The sequence below is a fragment of the Melanostigma gelatinosum genome, assembly GCF_949748355.1.
Source record: "Melanostigma gelatinosum genome assembly, chromosome: 3".
Classification (NCBI taxonomy): domain Eukaryota; kingdom Metazoa; phylum Chordata; class Actinopteri; order Perciformes; family Zoarcidae; genus Melanostigma; species Melanostigma gelatinosum.
This window is the reverse complement of record NC_136636.1, coordinates 4,949,277-4,971,812: the sequence shown is the minus strand read 5'-3', so window position 1 is coordinate 4,971,812 and position 22,536 is coordinate 4,949,277. Positions and strand designations below refer to the sequence as shown.

General features: G+C 41.4%; 1 protein-coding gene across 2 annotated transcripts; it reads left to right on the top strand.

The window, feature by feature from the left end:
- The first annotated feature begins 4,887 nt into the window (after window positions 1-4,887).
- st3gal8 (ST3 beta-galactoside alpha-2,3-sialyltransferase 8) lies at window positions 4,888-20,653 on the top strand. 2 transcript variants are annotated; one of them, XM_079265770.1, is made up of 9 exons: window positions 4,888-4,972; window positions 13,893-14,281; window positions 14,871-14,979; window positions 15,070-15,208; window positions 17,827-18,020; window positions 18,102-18,281; window positions 19,230-19,275; window positions 19,971-20,090; window positions 20,476-20,653. In XM_079265770.1, exons 2-9 carry the CDS (start codon window positions 14,131-14,133, stop codon window positions 20,641-20,643), a joined length of 1,107 nt encoding a protein of 368 aa, XP_079121896.1. In that variant the 5' UTR covers window positions 4,888-4,972; window positions 13,893-14,130; the 3' UTR covers window positions 20,644-20,653. The 2 variants fall into 2 exon arrangements, with proteins under 2 accessions (XP_079121896.1, XP_079121895.1); XM_079265769.1 differs by having other exon boundaries at window positions 14,868-14,979.
- Window positions 20,654-22,536: the final 1,883 nt, after the last annotated feature.

The following is a 22,536-nucleotide window of genomic DNA, read 5'->3' as shown; positions in this document are numbered from 1 at the left end:
TGACCTGAAAGCTCTTCTTAATAAGAAGAAAGCAGCTTTCAGGTCTGGGGATAGGGACGCGCTAAGGAGAGTCCAGCGCGACCTGAAGATAAAGATCAGAGAGTGCAAGGACTCTTACAGGAGGAAGCTGGAGGCCAAACTCCAGCAGAACAATGTGAGGGAGGTGTGGACGGGGATGAAGAAGATTACTGCCTTCAAGGTTGGAGGGAGACTACCAGGGGGCTCCCTGGAGAGGGCCAACGAGCTTAACTCTTTCTTCAATAGGTTTAGCTCAGAGCCCTCATCTGTCTCCTCCACACACCACACCTGCCAAACACCTCCCCCTCTGTCCCCCCTGGTGAGCTGCATGGACACAGAGCCCTCAAATCACTTTCTTTGATTTCTCCAGTGCATTCAACACCATCCAACCAGTGCTGCTGAGTGAGACGCTGCGGGTGGTGGGGGTGAACGCATCCACCGTCTCCTGGATCACTGACTACCTCACGGGCAGAACATTTGTCCGACTGGGCCGTGTGCTGTCTGATACGGTGGTCAGTGATATTGGAGCCCCACAGGGAACTGTTCTGTCTCCCTTCCTGTTCACCTTGTACACCACTGACTTCCAGTACAACTCTGTGTCATGCCATCTGCAGAAGTTCTCTGATGACTCTGCAGTGGTCGGGTGTGTAAGGGACGGACGGGAGGAGGAGTACAGGGCAGTAGTGGAGGACTTTGTAGAGTGGGCCGGTAGAAATCACCTGCGTCTGAAGGTGGCCAAGACCAGAGAGATGGTGGTCGACTTCAGGAGGAAGACGACGACTCCACAACCGCTGAGAGTTCTGGGAGAGGATGTGGACATGGTGGAGGAGTGCAAGTACCTGGGTGTCTCCATCGACAGCAGACTGAACTGGAAGACCAACATCAACGCTGTGTACAAGAAGGGGAGGAGTCGACTCTTTTTCTTGAGGAAACTTCGATCCTTCAACGTGTGCAGCAAGATGTTGGAGATGTTCTACAGTCTGTTGTGGCCAGTGCACTGTACTTCTGTAGTCTGCTGGGGGAGCAGCATTGGAGCCGGAGACACCAACAGACTGAACAAACTGGTTAAGAAGGCCGGCTCCATCATTGGATGTAAACAAGACAATCTGGAAGAGGCGGTGCAGAGGAGGACACTGAAGAAACTATTATCCATATTGGATAACCCGGATCACCCTCTCCACCACCTCCTGCAGGGACAGAGGAGCACTTTCTCCAACAGACTGATCCAGCTCCGCTGTCACAAGGACCGATACAGGAGAACATTCCTGCACACTGCTATTAGACTGTACAATAAATCACCTCTGGCCAGATCATCCCTCAATTGACTTCGACACTGCTAACTGTTTGCTGTTGGTGATCCTTGCACTACTGTTTTTTACCTAGTTGGTTACTTATACCATTCTATTTTATTGTATATAAATCTTTCATATTTTTATGTTTACTCTGTAACTTGCTTGCTGCTGCTACAAACAAATTTCCCCCTGGGGATGAATAAAGTATACATCTATCTATCTGAGCTTCTCTGTGCTTTGTTGAAATAGTCAGGCAAACGGGCACACCTGTTAGCGTGCCCCGTGTCAGCACTGTTGCCGTTGTTTCGCTGTTAGCGACGTTAGCTGCGCGCCGAAGACTCAGCTGTCATAATGTTGCGAGCCGTGTGGCGGCAAGAGATATGCTGTGAATTTAGCACCTTTAAAGTATCAAAAGTAAAAGTCAACAATATGCAGAACGGCTCCTTTTAACAATGCTGTATTATTAGAGGATATGATGCTATTTTATTGTCTCTGGTAGTTTGTTTTATTTAACATTCAGGAAATGTAGAGAACAAGGCTGAAAGGTGAGCTGATTCTTATCTCTGTGTGTCTCTGTTATCACTTCTCTTCCTGTCTGTGCGGTCTGACATTCTGCGGATGTCGCCATCAGATCACTCTGAGACGTCCTTTGTGTCTGCAGCCCATCCCAGCATGCACTGCAGCAACAGTTGGTTGGCGATAAACTACATCATGGTCCTCTTCTCTTATGGTAATGTTCTGCCTGTGTGTCGTTTCTCTTCCCTCTGGCTGCTGAAGGCGAGCGGATGAGTCTCGTTTCCTGTCAGATAAGGAAGACGTGTGTCTCAACTGATCTCCGAGGCTGTTGGCGTGTTCACATTTGTCAGATGAAGAACTCCTTTTCATCCATCCCGCGCTTCGCAAGAAGTCCAACATGTCCAACGCAGAGGACAACGTCCAATTGTCACTGATATAATTACCCCTGCAAGAAATATGTTTTCATGTAATTCACTCACATATCTTTTGTTTTCTTTGATTTTAAATAAAATGAATGTTGATCTGCTAGGAGAAATCTCTTCTTTTAATTCAAAAGTTTTCTGCCTTGAATTTGGGAGATGACAATGAAGACAGAAATACTGTACGGGGTATTGTATCAGACGGCAGCAGCTTTGCTGTAATTGTAGATTTGGGGAAGTATACGCTGCTGCAACCCCAGCCAATGTTAGCCAAGACTGTACTTTAAGTAGGTCTCTTCCTCAAAGGCTTGAAACAAACTGTCAAACGGGATGATGTTCAAACTAAATAAAATTGAGATTTTTCCTTATCATGCAATAATACTAGGACAAACTACGTTTTTGCTTGGGGCTTGTAAGTTTTAGCTTTTGTCTCTTAGCTCAATATTCAGTTTGCTTTAGCTTCTTTCTCTTAGCACAACGTTCCGTTTATGTCACGGGACATAATGAGGACTCACGAGCAGACAGTCAGGTGAAGTGAAAAGAGGTCTTTTATTACTCACGCACAAAAACAGGTAGTCCACGGACAGGCAGACAAACTGGGAACAGGAACAGCAAAAACCAGGGGTGTAGGAATGAACACTAGAAACAATGATCTGGCAGTGAGTGAGTGATAGACAGGGGTTTAAGTAGTGACAGGAACAGGTGAGGAGAGTTGTGCTGATGAGGGAGTGCTTGATCACAGATAAGGGACAGGTGAAGGGAGTTGGACTGGTACTACAGAAAACACACACGGCAAAGCCTGATTGTGACAGTTTAGCGTCTTTCTCTGAGGACAATATTCAGTTTTCTTTAGCGTTTGTCTTTTGGCACAATGTTCTGTTTGCTTTAGCTTCTTTCTCTTAGCACAATGTTCTGTTTTCTTTAGCGTTTGTCTTTTGGCACAATGTTCTGTTTTCTTTAGCTTTTGTCTTTTGGCACAATATTCTGTTTGCTTTAGCTTTTGTCTTTTGGCACAATGTTCTGTTTTCTTTAGCTTTTGTCTTTTGGCACAATATTCTGTTTTCTTTAGCTTTTGTCTTTTGGCACAATGCTCTGTTTTCTTTAGCTTCTTTCTCTGAGCACAATATTCTGTTTGCTTTAGCTTTTGTCTTTTAGCACAATGTTCTGTTTTCTTTAGCTTTTGTCTTTTGGCACAATATTCTGTTTTCTTTAGCTTTTGTCTTTTGGCACAATGCTCTGTTTTCTTTAGCTTCTTTCTCTGAGCACAATATTCTGTTTGCTTTAGCTTTTGTCTTTTAGCACAATGTTCTGTTTGCTTTAGCTTTTGTCTTTTGGCACAATGTTCTGTTTGCTTTAGCTTTTGTCTTTTGGCACAATGTTCTGTTTGCTTTAGCTTCTTTCTCTTAGCACAATGTTCTGTTTGCTTTAGCTTCTTTCTCTTAGCCTTTTGGCACAATGTTCTGTTTGCTTTAGCTTTTGTCTTTTAGCAGAATATTCAGTTTGGAAATATTAAAAAGTCCGCGAGAGACAGCATTGTCAATTACGCATGTTGCTAACGTTAGCCTAATTAGCCTGCAAGCTATTAAATAAAAATGTTTATGTTCATATTTGAATCGTCCAGTTTAATATCAGTCTGCATCACTGTATGGTGGAAAGTCTTTATTTATGTAAAGGAAAACACTAAATGCAGGTGCCAGGTGATGGGACATAATGCAGTGAGGCTCTCAAGCATTCTGTATTGCTTTCAAATATTCATTCTCCTTCAGATCAACTTTTCTCATTCATTTTATCTCCGCTAAGTCAACACACCTTGTAGGCATTTTCTCTCCTCCCTCCTCTTTTGTGTCTTTAAACCTCTTTTAAATGTGCTTGTGGCACCTGTTCACCTCAACAATAAATTAAATTCATCTTTTTTTTTTTATCTATAAAGCTCTGGAATTGATTAGCTCATATGTGTTTCAGCAAGATTCAAGCTCATGTTTAAAACATTCTTCACATTCCAAAAACATATATCTGTGTTTTCTGGGAAGTCAGGACATTTTAAATATTTCTGTGGAAAAACATTGTTAATATTATGAGAATAAAGTCATAACATTTGAAGAACAAAAGTCGTCCTGCACTATTAAACCCAAACTAACATCGGTGACCGCATAGCTGGCTGTGTAGTGTCTGCGCCTCTCTCTTTGTCTCTGTTGCGTAGTTCCACTTTAAAGATAATGCAAATGTTATGTGTCAGATAATATTTACATGGGACATGTCCCATACCGTCCATATGCAGACGTGTATGCCCTTGTGTGAGTTTGAATCCTCATCTACAGTACAGTGATTGAGAGGTTTGACCAAAACCATTTCCATATGTGATCCAGTTTTTATTTCTTTTTTTCTTTTTTTCAGTTGATTGACGGTTGTGATATATTATAAACTGACCTGAGGCGCCATTTAAAACTGTTTTGGAAATCTGTCAGTTTTTCTTCTTCGCTGATTTTAATTTTATTTATTCATTGTTGAGACACTGCGAACGATTGCGAAACACATGTACACATCTGTAGGCTACTCCCTCCTCTTCCTCCTCCCCCACACTGTGCCGCCTCTTGCCCCCCCCCCCCCCCCCCTCCTCCTCTCTCCCGGTGGGCGGGGCCTCTCAGCCCTGCATCATCAACATGCCCCCACAACTCTGCAGCTTCACAAAGACAAGAACAAAAACCATCCGGGACGCTGCGTCTTCATGTGAGTCCTCGGTTTGTTCTGAACGAAGCTATGTACCGTTAAACCGGCTGTTTACCAGGTCACTGCGCGTGTGTGTGTGTGTGTGTGTGTGTGGTGGAAACTTAAAAACTTAAACTTCGGGGAAGTTTACACCAAACTTCATGCAGGTTTCAGCTGATTTTTCAGCGGGTCGTTCCCGGCTTTGCTCCTCTCTTGTTTGTCGTTGTTTGTTGGGGTTGGTGTGTGTAAAAGATAAATATGGTGGCGACCGATAAGACGAGGAGGGGGGGGGGGGTCGTCACAAATTGTCGTCAGACTTTCTGTCTCTGACGTTACTTATATAGTTTCTTTACGAGGTGGGACTACCACCCACCCACTGTACACAGTGCTCCTATGATTGTAAGTTACTTCTACTGTTCCCAAAATACCCGTTGACTGGCAGCCTGTAATTATCTTATTGGAGCTTATACATAGCGGAGGCTACAGTTTGTTGTAGCCTACTCGGTCTATTTTAACTTAATTTAACGCCTGTAATAATTAGTCAGTCAGTTGTTTACGTGTTATTCATTATATTTAAATATTTTTTTATTTTATTTTATTTATCATTTATTTTAGCAGGGCAGACACACTGAGACATACATCGTTTGTTCATTCATCCTTTTATTTTGTATAAATTAGTTTTCATTAAGAGCTTTGAAATGATATAGTTAAAGTCACGTGAATAAACATGTTTAATTAAAAGAGTATGCACATTTTATTTAATAATATCAGAGCAATGTCTCCTCTATTCAAACAGCGACTCCCTCTTAAAAGTCTGTGCTTTGTGCAACAATATCATTAATATCACAATCCAAATCATGTCCATAGCTATGGCTGGACTAACTTCACAGCAGAAATAAACATGTTCATAGCCTGGTACAAAAATGTTTTCGATCTCTGTCGATAATATCCTCGTTCATGACAACTGTACGGGGCAGATTTTTTCTTATAACTCACTTGTGTTTACTAGCTATAGTAGCATGGTTTGAGTTCTCAAAGTATTTACTGCCGATATGAAATGACGATGAAGGACGTCGCTCATTTCTTGTTTGCCAGATTTTAGATGATCATTTGAGAAAAAGCATCGAGGCAGGATTGAGGTTCAATGACTTCACTGTTTTCCATAAATTTGCTGGATTACCTTCACTATCAGTTAAAGAAATAATTCTATAATTAGATTTTGCTTTCCTTATCGAGAAAGAACATTTATTTCTCGGCTGTCTAAAATATTCCGTAAGTGAGTCAGTTTCTCAGGCTCTTTAATAAATGCCTGTTCGCAAATGTTTGAAATTCCTTTTTAGTGATAAAACAAGATAAAGCTTGAATTGTTTGTCATTCCTAATGAAAGAGAAACAGGGCAATGAACACTGGCTGCTTGACCAGCCCAAAAAAAGGTTATCCGTAGTTTGTCTTCTGCACTTTTTTTCCGACAGAAACACTTAAGATAAGATCAAACTATTGATCTTAAGAACTGTTACAACGGCAGCACAAGAAAAAGGGCCGTCGCAGTAAATCTTTACAGACATTTCGAGAATGCATCTTCAGTATTTGTTCTGTTTGTTGTACCCAGCTGCTGACAATGGTTATCCTATCTATCCATCTATCTATCTATCCATCTAACTATCCATCCATCTGTCTATCGATCCATCCATCTATCCACCCATCCATCTATCTATCCATCCATCTTTTTGTACTTTTATATATATATATATATATATATTACAGTTTCTCTGTGCTCCTCAGCTGCTCTGTTTCGATTTTATTGTATGTTTTTGTAATTTAATCTCCGACACATTTCCTACAAAAACACGTAAGATAAAATGTATTGATTCCCTGATAAGATGAAGTGTATCGATTCACAGTCAAGATCAAACTTTATTGATCCCAATGAGGGTGCAATTCAACGTTACAGCTGCACAACAAACAGCAGAGTAGAGAGGTATTTCATATTTGCAGTACTTGTATAATAATTCTTCAGTATTCCCATATTTCTTTTGCACCTTATTAATATACTTCCCTGTTGTCTCCTGTAATATTCTTAAAGTGTTTGTATAGAATCACATTCTGTAAAATACTAGGAATAAAACTGGTAATATTTCCATCGCCTGTGGGGTCAATTTTGACTTCACGCTACTCTAACTTGTATAACCTCTATCTTTTTAATATTTTCTTATAATATCGTTGTGTTATTTGAAGTCTTCTTTATTATACAGTATCTCTCACAGTTATTAATTTAACTTGGCTGGTAATAGCTGGTATAGTGATGCCTTCTACTGTTTACTGATGTATTTACAGTCTCAGATTAATCTGTCAATTACTTTCTTTAATTAAATGACAAATCGCTTTGTCTATAAAATATAAAAAAAATAGACAAACATGTCCATCACAGTCCTCCAAGGTGACGTCCTCTTGTTTTGTCCAACCAAAAGTCCAAAAGTCAAAGATATTCACTTTTTAATCGTAAACAACAGAAAAAAAATACAAATCGTCACATTAGTGAAGCTGAAATCTGAATGTTTGTTTGAAGAATGCCTTTAACGATTGCTTGATTATTAAAAGAGTTAAAAATGTTTTTATCCATCCAAGGTGATCAATTAATTATCTAAAATAATATTGCTGCTCTAGTCTGACACAAGACAACATAGTTGGTCTGTTTTGATATTCTCTCTGGAACATTTTAACCTTATTGTACTTCTCTGTACTCTTCCATTGTAATACTTTTGTATATATATATCTCTGTTGGGTCTGTTTTGATCTTATTGAGCCCATTTTCTTCTTCCATATTCTTATAGTGCACACCTCGCCAATGAAACGTGACTTTGTTTTGTATATTTGTCTGTAATGTTCCCATTGTTGCCATCTTGCTTTGCGGTGAATATTTTGTTACTTCTGTTTAATGTCCTGTAGTATTTATGTAGAAGTGTATTTCTGGTCCTTGGTGATGAATTTCGACGACACAGTATATATTTTGCTGCGAGTCTGTAAAAAATATTTGATTGCTTCCCCGTGTGTTAACAGTAAAGTGCTTGGTGTGAGGTGTGACGCTGTGTTCATGATATTTACGTTTGATGCCGACAACTGAAACCGGATACGTGACATAATTATCGATAGCGAGGCTGTGCGGTGGGCTGAGAGTCAAACCTCCACCTCTCTATTTGGGAAGAGATATAATTATAGAAAGCCTGAATCTAAATCTGAACGACAGAAACGGATTGTTACAGACTCCAGTCCAGTTTTTATTTCTACAGCTCACAATCACAGAGTTCATTCAGAGCATTTGACCTTTTAAAAAAAAAAATCTCTAGAAATCGATTCACGGTATTTAAAAGGTCTACAAAAAAACCTTTTTAATAGCGGGGGAAAAAGTGAAGCGTCAGAGGAGCAGCAGAGGAGAGATCCCTCAGACAGGAAGTGGGTGTCGTCTTTACAGCTGGATTATGAGCACGCTCTAATGAAGTAGAACAAATATTACAGAGGCTCAGACGGGCGTACGAGTCTGACTGTCTGTCTGAGTCAGTAGTGTAACTGGAAGTGGAGTGTGTGTTTCTGTGTGTATTTAAAAGTGCGTGTGTTACATTTACCCTTTCGCAGCTCCACTTGAAGCTTTGAGCTCGACACATTTTCCATTCGGCTTCTGGTCAGCGAAACTCGACAGAAATAACAATGTCCTGTTTCTGCCGTCTTCATGGAAACTAAAACATTCATCCATGCCGAGTTAACAATTAAACCTGAAGTCTGCCTGAATAGAAAGACAGGGCTGTGGATTTTGCTTTTGTGTTGTTTTGTTCAAATTTAAAGTTCACCGTTGAACAGGGTGGAGTGATTTGGTCATATCCTTTATATCGAGGTGATGTCTCTTCCTTAATATTCAGTTCAATTTAAAAGGGGCTTTATTGACATGAAAGTTTCAAGAACAATGGACCTCGTGTAAGAACATTTTCGTATTCTTATCATAAGTTTCTCTTGCTTTTTTTTATACGGTGGGCTCGTACAGGTGTGCCACGTCAGATTCAACAAAAGCTGCTAACGTCAGATAACTGTTTGATCATGAAGCCATCTGTGATTAAATGAGCGTGTTCTCATGAGAATTGGATATTTGCATAATTAATGGCCCAATAGTGCCGCTACGCGTCCGGCCCCAGGCGTCGAATAGCCATAAAGGAAAGTCTATCATTTATTAACAGCGTCAGCAGCAGAATTCAGAGACCAGTAATTGGGAAAATAACAAAGGAAATAACGACTATTGTTATATCATGTTACTTTGTACAGACATTCATGTTAAAGACTAACAGTCTAACAGACAGCAGAGTCTAATTGTCGTCTCATCAAACTGTGTGAGCAGGTCTAACTCAGTAAGTTGGTAAAAATAGGTTTCGATGTGGTGCATAGTGTGAGAACTGACGCCATTCTTCTTCTGTGGTGTCGTTATTTTCCGCCTCGTCGCTGTACTCTCATCAGCTGGAGCAGCTGGTTTCCATTCTGGTGCCAACACAGGTCAGAGGTCACAGAGAGAGAGAGAGAGGAAGAAGGCACTGCCTGGTACGTGGCTTTCTCTGTACAGGAAACCATGTGGCCCTTCACCCCCCCCCCTCCAAACTCTAAGATAACAGACAGACACTGTGACTCCTCTGTCCTCTACTCGCCTCTTACTCCGTAACACTCACTACGTTTACATGAACACTAATATTCTGCTGTTGTACCTTTTTGACTTTTTAATCAAAGAACTACATATTTTCTAACACGGTTGTTTGTCTTTTGTTCTCATGATTCGTGTCCATCCGAGCTTTAAAGTCCTCCGTAGTCCCTCTCAGACATGTTCCTCTTTGCGTGAATATTCTTTTAACACTCTTTATACCTCTGTGCCAAATGTTGAATACTATTTAAGTGCATTCTTTTGATTACATCGCCTGAGAGTCCATTTTTTTTCTTTTTTTTGTGTGCGGTTTTATTTAAGAGAAGAAATGAAGGTGTGTTCCTTTTTAAAAGGGCGTACTTGCATTTTTATAGTCTTCTATTATCATTGTATCAGCGGCATAGAATAATATCGTCCATCGTGATTACTCCTGGGGCAATATAATCTGACAGTCTAACATTTCCCTGCCACTTTAAATACGGCACAAGTTAAATTGATTCAACTATATTATCTTGAAACTAGTCAAACTTCTCAAGAGGTGAATGAGTTTGAATAATGCACAGTGTAACTCACATGCTCTACTGTGTGCCTACAGTACGCCTCGTGAAAAAAGCAGTTTGACCTGAAAAACTGGTTTGAGGTGCACGCACGTCTTCGCTTGTCTGATGACGTTCTCGGTACTACAGAAAATAAAACATCTGTTTAATAAACCAGGAAACGCCGAATGAGCCGATTTGACCCTCGCACACCAGAATATATTAATCAGACCAGCCGTCTCCCTCCTTCATATTTTCAGCTTTCATTCAAGCCACCTGCATGGATGAACACATGAATATTCAGCACTACGCTGTAGATGAGTGTGAGCAAACAGGATTGTCTTGTTGCGTCTCTGCATTGACAAGAATGATGATATTCGAGTCGACTGACGAATTTTGTTTTTATGGTTTTGAGACAAGAAAAAAGTCCAGCGCTCCTCTGTGTACAGTGACACAGTAAAAAACCAAAGCATCAGTGTTTCAACTACAATAAAAGTCTCTACTCGTGATTTAATCATATTATGTCTAAATAAAGCTGAAAGGAACATTTTAAAATCACCTCTGTCACTTAAATAGCTTGATGGAGCCACAATGTTGTGTTCTATGCATCTGAAAAGGGCTGAAAACTGGCTACTTACCACTATCTGTAGTTACGGACTTCATTCCACTAATTGATTTTTAACAGATAGTGATCCATGTGTCCCTGTCTTCTGTGTGGACTTTCACATCCAAACCAAACATCCAGCTGATCACTTTGTACTGAACTACTTCTGTGTTAAAGCCCTTTGTACCAGGACATGTTTGCACAAGGCAATGCAAGTTGATTTGTACAGCACATTTCAACAAGGTAATTCAAAGTGCTTCACATAAAACCATTAAAAGCATCAAAACATAAGGCAAAAGAAAAGGAGATTTAAAAACAATTAAGAACATTCATTACTTTAAAACATTTAAAAAAAATAAAAAAGTGTGAGAAATAAAATACAGTATTAAAATGCAGGAAATTGATTGATATATTGAATGTGGTTCAATTAAAGGTACTAGGGTCTCAGCAGACCTGCAGACCTGCAGCTTTCTGGGACTTTGTTCCAGATATGTGGAGCACAGTCACCATGCCACACAGTCTGACTAATCCAGTTTACCGTCAGGTAAATGTCCCAACTTTTCCTTCCCGCCTGGGGCGGATAAATAAAACATGAACAAATATGAGTCAAGTGTTTTGAGGTGTCAGTATCTTGTTCCCCAAATCACGATTACAGTAGTTGTACAGCAGCAGTAGTACATGTTAGGGTCTTAGCAGTCAGATAACTGCTATCGTCGGACGATGATTTAGCTTCTTATTGGTTTAAAAGGATCTTGTCAACCGGCTACTTGTGAAACAATCCAGTCGAACACATCGTCTCTGAACTCCAACTCCAGTCTCACATCTCCAGTCGCTAATCGGACTTTTAAACAATGAGCAGCACATGGACGATTAAGTCCTGGTCCCGATATCCGTTGGCTATACGGGAACCCCAGAAATATAGCCCCTCACCTCCAGAGGCTTACCCGTCGTCAGAATGAGGTTGCTCTTTAGCTAACCCTATTTGAGTTACAATATGTAGAAGTGTTAAATCACATCAAGCCAGGTGAAAATTAATATCTTGCATCACAATATAACATTCATGTTCAGAAGCCAACTTGTCAGTGGTGTTGCTCTATGGATGGCGATGCCGGTCCTTCACGTGTCTCTCGGGAGGAAGATAGAACATGCTGATTAGCGACCTTCTTAAGAGGTGCATTTGTTAAACTGAAATATATGAGAGTCGTGTCCATCTCTTGTAGGTTATGTTATGATGTGTTCATGGACCCGAATGCAGACTCAGACAGCAGAGTTCTATTTCAAAACCACGATAATTTATTTCTCTCAGTCAAGGGAAAACCTCCGCACGGTTCCAAGCCGGAAAGTGGCTAATCCTGCTGAGCGGCAGACGAAGCCGACAGGAAACCTGTCAAACAGCAATACGGAGGCGCGTCCTCGCGCTCCGCTCGGATCTCAGCCGGGAAGTGGCCGGTCCGCGGCTGGCAGGCAGGCTGGATAGTCTGTGTGACACCCGAGGCTCGACACAGGAACGCCAAGACTACACAGTTGATCTCCGAGGAACAAACTGGAAGGCTTCTTCGTACAGGTGAAAACCCGAGGCTCGACACTGTACGGCAGGCAAGTTGAAAAAACGAAATGCATCGTTAGTAGCGGCTCTTCAGAGAGTGAACAAACGGACTACTCACGGGTCGGAATACCAGGTCGGTAAACGGACGGACTGACAACTGGGATGAGAGTGACGGGAGTATTCATGTCAGCTGGAGGCGATCACAGGAGATGAGGCACAGCTGTGCCTACGGAGAGAGGCGTGGCAGTGGGCGGGACTCGTAGGAGGACCCCACTGAGGGAAATACAGCAGAGCTAGACACAAATCCTCACAGATTAAGTGTAGTTAAATCCTCAGAGTGTCATTGTATCAACACCAGAATCCCCATAATTTCCTGAAATTGAACCCTCCTTCAGTTTGCTGTACCGTTTATTAAGTTTATTTAATCCAGAGCACAGGAGGTAACTAAGTGATAAATGTCTGTCTGTCTGTCTGCCTGTGCTGCAGACGCCTTTATGTTACCGTGACACCTTCAGTTCACACTTGGGTCGATCTAAAGTGTGACAGAAATGGGAGAGGTCCACTACAGGTCCAACCTCCTCGTACACATCACATTTGTGTAACAATGTTCAGGTTTGAAAGGAGCTTTGGAGGGAAAGTAAGGCTATTAACTACACACACACACACACACACACGGTGCGAGAGAGACAGGGAAGCAGACAGGAGCAGAGCGAGAGCTGAAACAGGAGATGCTGAACTGAATCCAGATCTGATTGGTATTCAGAGAGTGAGTTTGTCTGCAGGGAGACATTCCTGCATGAGGGAGAGGGGAGGTTGGGGTGTGAGAGGAAGAGGGAGGAGGAGGAAGACTCCATTATTCTGCAAAAGTTAAACGCGTGACCTCTCTCTCGCTTCCTCTTCCTGTGGTTTTTGAGGCATTGTGTTTGCTGTTGTTGTAGATGATGTCATCATTTAGAAATTAACTCTTCAAACATCATCATCATCATCAACATGTTAAAATGCAGACTTCTTGTTCTTTGTGTTGAACTCACTGTTGCTGTTTTTGGAGTTTCCTCAGAGGGAAGAAAAGCTTTGGTTTTCTTCTCCGTGTTGTTGCTTTGCACATAGTTTGTTCTGGATAATTATTTCGTTAAATTGTTTGCTATGGATAAATAGTTTGTCATGATTAGTTTGTTACGGATAATTAGTTTGTTAAATATTTTGTTATAATTAGTTTGTTATAGTTTGTTATGGCTAACTAGCCTAGTTTACGTAGTTGTTTTGGGTACTTTGTTATTTGTCTTTATGGATAATACCTGTGTAAAAACACTAAACTTTCTCCCTGTAGCTGCAGACTTTTGGCACTAGTTTAACTCCAAACTCTGTCTGTTCAGTGTTGTTATTGTAATGTTTCAGTAATCATCCATTACAGACATTATGTTCTGAAGCAGGTTTCATGGCGTTAGCTGGATAACAAAGACCTGGTGACCTGGTGTCAGTGTCAACTTATATAACGTATATAATTATTCATTTTAAGCTAAAACATGTAGTTTCCACTTGTTTTTGATGATGCTGATGTCACAGTTTCTTTCTGTTTGAACCAGGTGTGACCATAGATCCTGTCTCCACCAATCGGAAAGTTGCACCGGACCGAAAGTGCAGGCTTCATGGAGATGAGGCTGAGTGAAGAGATGCCAGAACGGTCGAAAATGTGCAGATGACGCAGTCCAAATATGCTGACATAGCAGGCTGAACGTTTGATTGACAGCTCAACGACGATAACAACAACAACATCGACACTACCTTTCCTCCTGCTGCCGCCCGCTCATCATCCGTCCAGCCATGTTGTTCAGGAGGAAGATGTGCGTTGCCTTGATAATCGCCGCCATCCTCTTCCTCATGCTCGCCAGTCAGAGCATCCAGAGGAGACACTTCCTGCCTCTGTCATTAGTCCTGCCCATCAGCTGGGCCACGCCCACTGGCAGGGAGACAGGTGAGGAGCTGATGTCGTCATCACTGGGGTCAGAAGATCTCCAACCACAACATGTGACAAAACTGAGCAGAAACAGTTTGAACAGTTTCAATTTACGTTTACGTTAAATTTGTAAAAAGGTAGATTGTCCATAATGTTTTGCTCAACTTCTTTTCCAACCTTTTTTAAATGAGGCATATTTATTAATTAAAAACTGTCAGAAGCAGCTCCTAGCACTAGTATAACTAGTAGCAGCACTATAAGTAGTATCAGTACTTCAATAGTAGTCATATTGATAGCAATTGTAGCAGCAATTGTATTAGCAGAGGTAGTATTAGTGGTAGAAGTACTAGTTGTTGTGGTAGTAGCTGCAGTTGTAGTAGTATTGGTGTTGCCAGCAGTAGTGTGAGGAGTAGCTGCTCTAATAGTAGTAATATTAAAAGTTTCTTTAGTATTAGCAGTACAACCCCAGGAGCACTGTCAGTACTAGAAGTACTAGAGCAGTATTAGGAGTTGTAGCTTTGTGATTGATTCATATAGATGCGAACAGTGTTAGCAGAGCTCCCATGATGCAGTGTTCTCTGACTCTGTCTGTTTGGGTTTTCAGTAGTTGGACCCACGCCGCCTCCTGCTGATCTGACCCTTGACCCTCCCAGGACGCCCCCTCCTCCCCACACCACCAAACCTGAAGCCAAGGAGAAGCCTGAAGAGAACTCCCAGTATGACCTGCGGTAACATCCAGGAAGTCATGGACTCCTATGATTCCCTTTTCTGTCCATATGTCACTCCTCTGTGTCGTCCTCTTTCAGGTCGTGTGGTTGTACCGAATCCTGTATTTCTGACTTGGGGAGGTCAGACTGGTTCAGCCGACGCTACGACCCCAAACAGCAGCCCGTCCTCCGAGACTCCAACAACAACTTTGACCCCGAGGCGCTCAGATGGTGGCTGGTAAGGACAAAAAGCAAGATTTGTACAATATCTAATCATTTTACTGTTGGTGTTGACTGTTTTTAATGTGCAGCACTTGTCTGTAGCAGGAGAGCTACTCCGGCTGCAACTCGCAGGAGACTTGCATCTTCACCGCATGGGAACGCAGATGTTGTTGTCTGCTTTTCAGCTGGTTGACTCAACATATTTTCCGCCGAGCGCTCTCTGTCCGCTGGGGGGGGGGGGGGGGTGGGTGTGTGTGTGTGTGTGTGTGTGTGTGTGTGTGTGTGTGTGTGCGCGCAGAGAGCAGATACAGAGCGATACAGAGAGCAGAGGAGAATTGTACACCTTTATGGAGAGACAGAAATGACATGCTGTCTATAACACAAGGCTTTTTGGTTTGTTGAATAAAATAACACGGCATAGACCTGTTCTATAGGAAAGGGAACCTTAAATGACTTCTGTTGTGATCTGGCGCTATATAGAACCTTCAAGGGGCGGCGGGGCGCCCCCCTAATGCAATGGTAGGGGAAACACTGCAACTATACGATGACTTTTTATGATGACATACATACAATACTCTGACTTTTTCAATACTTGCTATGGCATACTATACTAAAGTCAGAATCTGCTTTATTTTTACCGGCACAGCTTTTCCTGCCTTTACGGCACTCGTTCAGCGGTCCAGGAAACACACGGACCAATTACATGCGCTGTAAATCATATATGTGTATTTCTAAAAGCGTCGCAACTCCAGTGACATTTGCACACACATGGGAGAGAGACCCAACAGTCGAAGAGGTCCGTGAGTCAGAAGTTATTTCATATAGCGTTCTCTAAGAAGAGAAATGTGGACCAGAGTGACCAGAGAGACCAGAGAGACCAGAGTCTTTAACCAAGAATGGACAGACTTCTTATATATCTTCATTCTTCCTAGAGGCAGTTTAAAACCAGTATGTTTCATATGTTCAGAGACCGTGGCGATTATTAGAAGCAGCAATGTGAAGCGCCACTACGAGACAAAGCACACATCTTTTGCGCAAACGTACCCACTCAAATCCGAAATGAAGGTACAAAAAATAAACGATCCAAGAGCCCAAAATGATCAGAATCACATTAATTCACTGTCCAACAATGATGGAATAGAGCTGAACCAAGTGGTTTGAAGAACCACAGATAAAGACCCTGCACACAAATTTATTTTGATACATTGTTTGCCATGATATTTTAATACTATGACTTTTTTTTAGATTAAAAACTATAATGTGATGGTTTTTGTACATTTTTGACTTTATTTATGACATATACATAACATAATGACTTTTTTGACTTTTTTTTTTTTGGACATTTTAATGGCCTTCAATACTATGACTTTCTTATGACATACTATGTTTATTTCATGGCCTATTATACCATAACGTTATTTTGGCTCATTTATCATGATTTCTAATGGCATACTATACTATGATATTTTCATGCTATACTACCACTTTTCATTTCATTTTAACAACATACAATTCTATGACTCTTTGTTATATTCTTAGGACATACCATACTGTTACATTTTCATCACATACTAAACTATGTAGTACAAGGGCCACTGAACAGGTGAATCAAAACGGACATGATCAAGTCTCGAACAGGAATGGGTTGAAACGCAGACAGACTGAGAAGGAACTCTGACGACGTGGCAGAGCTGTGTCTTTGTAGATGTGGTGATTATGGGATGCAGCTGGTGAAGCTCTGCTCCTCCTTCGGCACACCCTGAAGCGTCCTGAAGCAATCAACCACACACAATTTTATTTATGACACATACCATGACTCTTTTGACATTTGTGACATTCTACACTATGGTTTTTTTATGGCATTTTAATCGCTAACTATACTATGACTTTTTTATGACATACTATTACTTTATTCATGAAATACTATACTATGACGTTTTTATGATTTTGTACTAATATATTTTCTATCATTTTTTATGATTTTTCGTGGTATACTGTACTGTGATTTTTTTAAATGACAGTATAGTTTAAAAAATGGACAGGAAATAAAGATTCTCAGTTACATTTAGTAACTGTGTTTTACAGGAAGCGATTGCAGGCTGCACACTGGAAGTGACTTGTCAGGATTGAATTGATGTGACAACTTGAATTGTTAAATCAGCTGAATCACACAGATGTTTATTAGAAGACCAAATATAAATCTGTAATATTCTGGACGACGGTCGTCTAATGTGTTTCAGTAAATCGTCAAGACCGTTGATGAAAATCTGTCTTTACAGAAAATAGAAATGTTAAAAGTCGTAAATTAGATTTTGTAACCGTCAGCTGTCTGGGTGAAGAGCCAAATGTCTGAGTCGTTTTCCTGCATTTATAGATTATGTCCTGCTGCAGGAACCATTAGTAGATTAAAGGGGGGCAGAGGGGGGTGGAAATGCTGCTAACATCATCAGTCTGATCCACAGTACGCTGTATACTCTAACATCCAGCTGAAGTTATACTACAACTGTATGCACCCTTTACAGCCTAAAACAAAATGTTTTTTTTCCCGAGCTGTTGGAAAGTGTATTTTTATGGATCTCTACTTAATAACGCTGTGTTAAAAAAATATTTGTGATCTGCTCCATTTCTCCACAGAGTCTTCAGCGGGCCGGTAACGACCAGTCGCTCGAGGAAGTGATGTCAGAGATGTTTAAGGTCATTTCCCCGCCCACTGTGGACTTCAGTCCCCTCCTCTCCACTTGCCGTAGTTGCGCGGTGGTCGGCAACTCCGGCAACCTGCGAAAGTCAGGAAACGGCAACCTGATCGACTCCCATAATTCTGTGTACCGGTACGTGTTCGCTGTCCCCACACACGGTACCTTCCTCGTCATCATCATCTTCCTCATCCTCTTTACCTTTCTCCTCCACAGGATGAACAAGGCGGTGACTCGAGGATTTGAGAAAGATGTTGGAAATCGGACAACGTATCACTTCCTGTACCCGGAGAGCGCGGTGGATGTTGCTCATGGCGTCAGCCTCGTCCTGCTTCCGTTCAAACTCAGAGACCTGGAGTGGCTGACCAGCGCGCTGTCCACCGGCCAAGTCAAGATGTATGAAATACAGACGCAAATGTCCTCAAACTCAAGCTGGTATAGAGAGAAATGCGCTCAGTCAGGTGTTTCCGTCTAATACAACAGCCCTGCAGTGAATTCTACCTCAATGAATGTAATCATTTAAAAACATTAACAAAAGTACGTGTACAATCTAGGAAACATGTACATGAAACAGACACAGATTACACGAAACATGAACATCAGACATGGAAAACGGTACTAGATAATAGCTTTGATATTCTTTATATATTTAAAGAAGAACATAAATGTTATAAACATAGTAACATATTGGAAATATACATATGAAGCATTTACATCGGACTCGGCAATAATAAAAAAATAAAAATATATAAGTAAACTTTTTCAGATTGTAGCAATTATTGAGAGAATGTATTTGAAAAGACATCGGGAATATACATAAAGAAAAAAATGTATTACAATCCTAAGACACGTATACAACAATATATATTGTACAGAAATGTTGTATGTTACTATGAACACAGATATATGCATGCATATGTATAAATATATACTATATGCATTTTAACCAGATATAAAAACGTGTTAATGTATTTTTGCATAAAAATACTAATCTGTTCATTGTTCTAATGTGAACATACGGTAGATAAATACCTCACAGCTTAAAATATCGACTCAAAATTATACATATCTACAGAAATAGACCTGAAATGACTGCCGAGTCTGTTTACCTGCACGTCGTATTTAAGGTCAAATACAAAATTAATATATGTTTTATATACTCGACAATATGCCTGAATATTAACAACAAGTTGAATATTTACATCAGGCAGGACAAAATGTGAACTTTTTTGTTTTATTAAACATTAAATTACATGCGTGTAAACGTATAGAGCGAAACATAAATACTGTATATTCTAACGCTTGAACTACATGATGAGCTGTTGTATTTCTGTGTGTGTTCAGGACCTACATGAAGGTTAAAAACCAAGTGGAGGCTGATAAAGACAAGGTAGAATCAATGCTCCATCATCTTCTCTGTGTAGTCTGCTGATGTTGTCATAGCTCTCTGCCTCCATTTTCATTCTGATTTTGCTTCATGAAAGAGAAAGTCTTGACTTCACGGTTCAGTCTAGTTTCAGTTCTGGTTTAAATATGTTTGCATTGATTCCTTTAAAGGTGTCATGAGTCAATTTTAATAGGTTTGATGTTTTAAGCGCACAATGTCTGGAAAGAAAGTAACATTTTATTACACGCAAATATCCTCATAACAGTTATTGTTTTACAAATTATCTCTCTTTCCTTTTGAACTATACAGCTACACCTTTATTTTTTTTAAATAATAACAAATATACCGCCTCAGTTAAAGAAATTTGATTATTTTCCACAAATATTTTTTCTGTTGCGTCAGCTGTTTTCAGATTATGCATTTATAATTATGAAATCAAACTCCAGGTGCTTATTTAAACACTTCACTGCAAAATATGTGAAAACCACCAGCGAGCCGATGGCCACGAACACATTGAACATATCACCATGTTAACACTGTGTGTGTGTGTGTGTGTGTGTGTGTGTGTGTGTGTGTGTGTGTGTGTGTGTGTGTGTGTGTGTGTGTGTGTGTGTGTGTGTGTGTGTGTGTGTGTGTGTGTGTGTGTGTGTGTGTGTGTGTGTGTGTGTGTGTGTGTGTGTGTGTGTGTGCGTGCGCAGGTTCTGGTGGTGAACCCGGCGTTCTTTAAGTATGCTAACGATCGATGGACTGAGGGTCACGGTCGCTACCCGTCCACTGGCATGCTGGCCATCATCTTCGCTCTGCACACCTGTGACCAGGTAAAGGGGGGGGGGGTGTCTTCATCTCTGGCGCCAACATACTAAACAAACATTTAGTCAATTTCATTCTTCAGTCAATGCAGCAGGGAGCAAAAGCCTGTTGCGCAAACTCACTCTGTTGGTGCATTTAAGGACACTGAGACATTTAAACGACCAAATTCACGTCCTTCTTCCATATCCATGTTTTACTGTCATTGTCCGAGTATCCCTGAATGAAAACAGTCTTTGCTCTCAAATGCATCATCACGAGAATAGAACTGAAAGTCTTCAGACGTCACTTTCAAATGTACAAACGCAGGACATGTTTAGTGACAGACCTGACAGACGTACTTGGTCAAGTAGTGTCTTGCAGTACGTCACGGCATCACTTCCTGTCTGTGTTCAGGTGTCTGTGTTCGGTTATGGCGCCGACCAGCAGGGGAACTGGCATCACTATTGGGAGGAGAATCGCAATGCTGGAGCCTTCAGGAAGACCGGAGTCCACAGCGCCGACTTTGAGAAGCAGATCATCCAACAGCTCGCCAAGGAGGGCAAAATCAGTCTGCACCTGTGACACAACCACTGACCTACACACCTGGTACTGACTGACCCCCTAACAGGCCTACAGCGCTGATGATCTACTGATGGACTGACCCACATATGGACTTACAGACGAGGCTACCAGCATACAGACACAAAGACAGACCTACAGACCTGCTGACTGACCGATAGACCTCCAAACCTGCTGACTGATGAACTGACCTACAGACAGACCTGCTGACTGACGGGCCAATCTACTTCCTGACCAGCAGGTCATTCACCACCTAATTGTTTGTGACCAAGAACCAGCTACATCTCGTCTGGTATCCAGCTGAGTCTGGTTGATTGACTGGTGTCCGCACACGCCGCTGTTGTCCAATTTGAGCCGGCAGTGGACGGTGTTCAACTGGCAGCTTGTTTTGGGGAAATCAGACCTCTGTAAAAAATCATCATATTTGCCTTAAGTCAGACATCCAGGAATAGCGGACTGAAGCCGCTGTTGGACAGCCACATTCTTACGCACCTGGATTACCTGTGGATGGTGCCTTTTGCTGATGGGAGGAGCTAAAACCTTGCACCACCTGGTGGGCGGAGCTTAGATATCCTTCCCGTGCAGACTCCTGCTGGTTTAAACGAGTTCCGGCTCAACTTACAGACTGTTTTTGGGACCCTCCACTATTTAAACAGACAGACTGTCTGCGACTGCAAGGATTGACCACGAAATGTTGTGCTGAAAGCGGGAAACAACCACAGACTTTTAAAATATTTTCTATTGAATTTATAGACATTATACAGGTATAACCTCTTAATGAAAGCACTTTGCCCCGAAGAAGAAATGGCACAAAGAGGCCATTTTGTTGCTTCTCTTGTCCAACGAGGTTACAAGACATTTTATATTTTAGGTCATTTATAATCCATCCATTTATTTTAACGAACACTTAAAGTAATCCGTCCTGATCTGGATTTGAACTGGTTATGGGATGATGTTTTATAGTTTACTCTCACGGCTACATTTTTGGAATGTGAGCCGATTCTGTCTTGACCATATATGGAGCTGAAGGAGCCTGTTTTAGGTTTTCATCCTGCGTTTGAGTTTCTACATGTGGTCCGTGATGATTCAACAGTCTGCAGGTGTGCGGTTGACGTCACTGATTACAGCGGGGCGATTGTTGTACGTGCAGTAGCAGAAAACGTTAATGGTAAGCGGTAAAGTTAAACTCTACAACAACGACTTTGGATGTAATTCGGTGCTACAGCTGCAGACTGTTGAACGTCATGGAAAGTCGTGATGTAACTCCTCTGAGTCACAGCTGGTGGGAGCGACAAAGACGAGGAGACCCTGCACGACTTTGAACTCAAGATTTATTTAACAAAACTTTACAGGACAATGTCAAACAATCAGTAACGCCACCAGTGTGTGTGTGTGTGTGTGTGTGTGTGTGTGTGTTGCATGGATGAGTGGAAAATGTAGTGCAATGTAAGTCCAACCAAAAAGTAACAACCAACCACATGAATGAAGAGAGACTGAGTCCAGCAGGTAGCAGTGCAGTCAGTCAGCTGTCTGCTGGACGTCTTGTTAAAGGGAGACGACAGCATGCAGAGGGCTGTCCCACCTGTACTGTGAATGTACAAAAACTGTTGCTGATTGTCAATCACAGTCATCTGAACGTTCGTTTCAGGACGTTTTCACACTGTTTGAGTCTGAATCTGAGTTTGGTTGTCCGTCCTAGACCACGTTTTACACGATTCTACGCAAATTCTGTGTTTGGAAGAGGAACATATCGGCGTGTCGATCCGAGCATACATTTCGGCCTGCACATGGATCGTACCCTCATGGTAGATGGTGGAATTTGCATCTGGCGAAGGTAAAATTTGGCTTTTAGAACGTATTTAAACAGTAATCAGTTCATTCGTCCATCTTTCCCAC

Bases quoted from the DNA above. Each gene is read 5' to 3' on its own strand.
- st3gal8 (XM_079265769.1), top strand. From the start codon at position 14,131: ATGTTGTTCAGGAGGAAGATGTGCGTTGCCTTGATAATCGCCGCCATC. The intron at 18,021-18,101 runs GTACGTGTTCGC...TCTCCTCCACAG, and splicing joins TCCCATAATTCTGTGTACCG to GATGAACAAGGCGGTGACTC. The intron at 18,282-19,229 runs GTATGAAATACA...GTGTGTGTTCAG, and splicing joins TCCACCGGCCAAGTCAAGAT to GACCTACATGAAGGTTAAAA.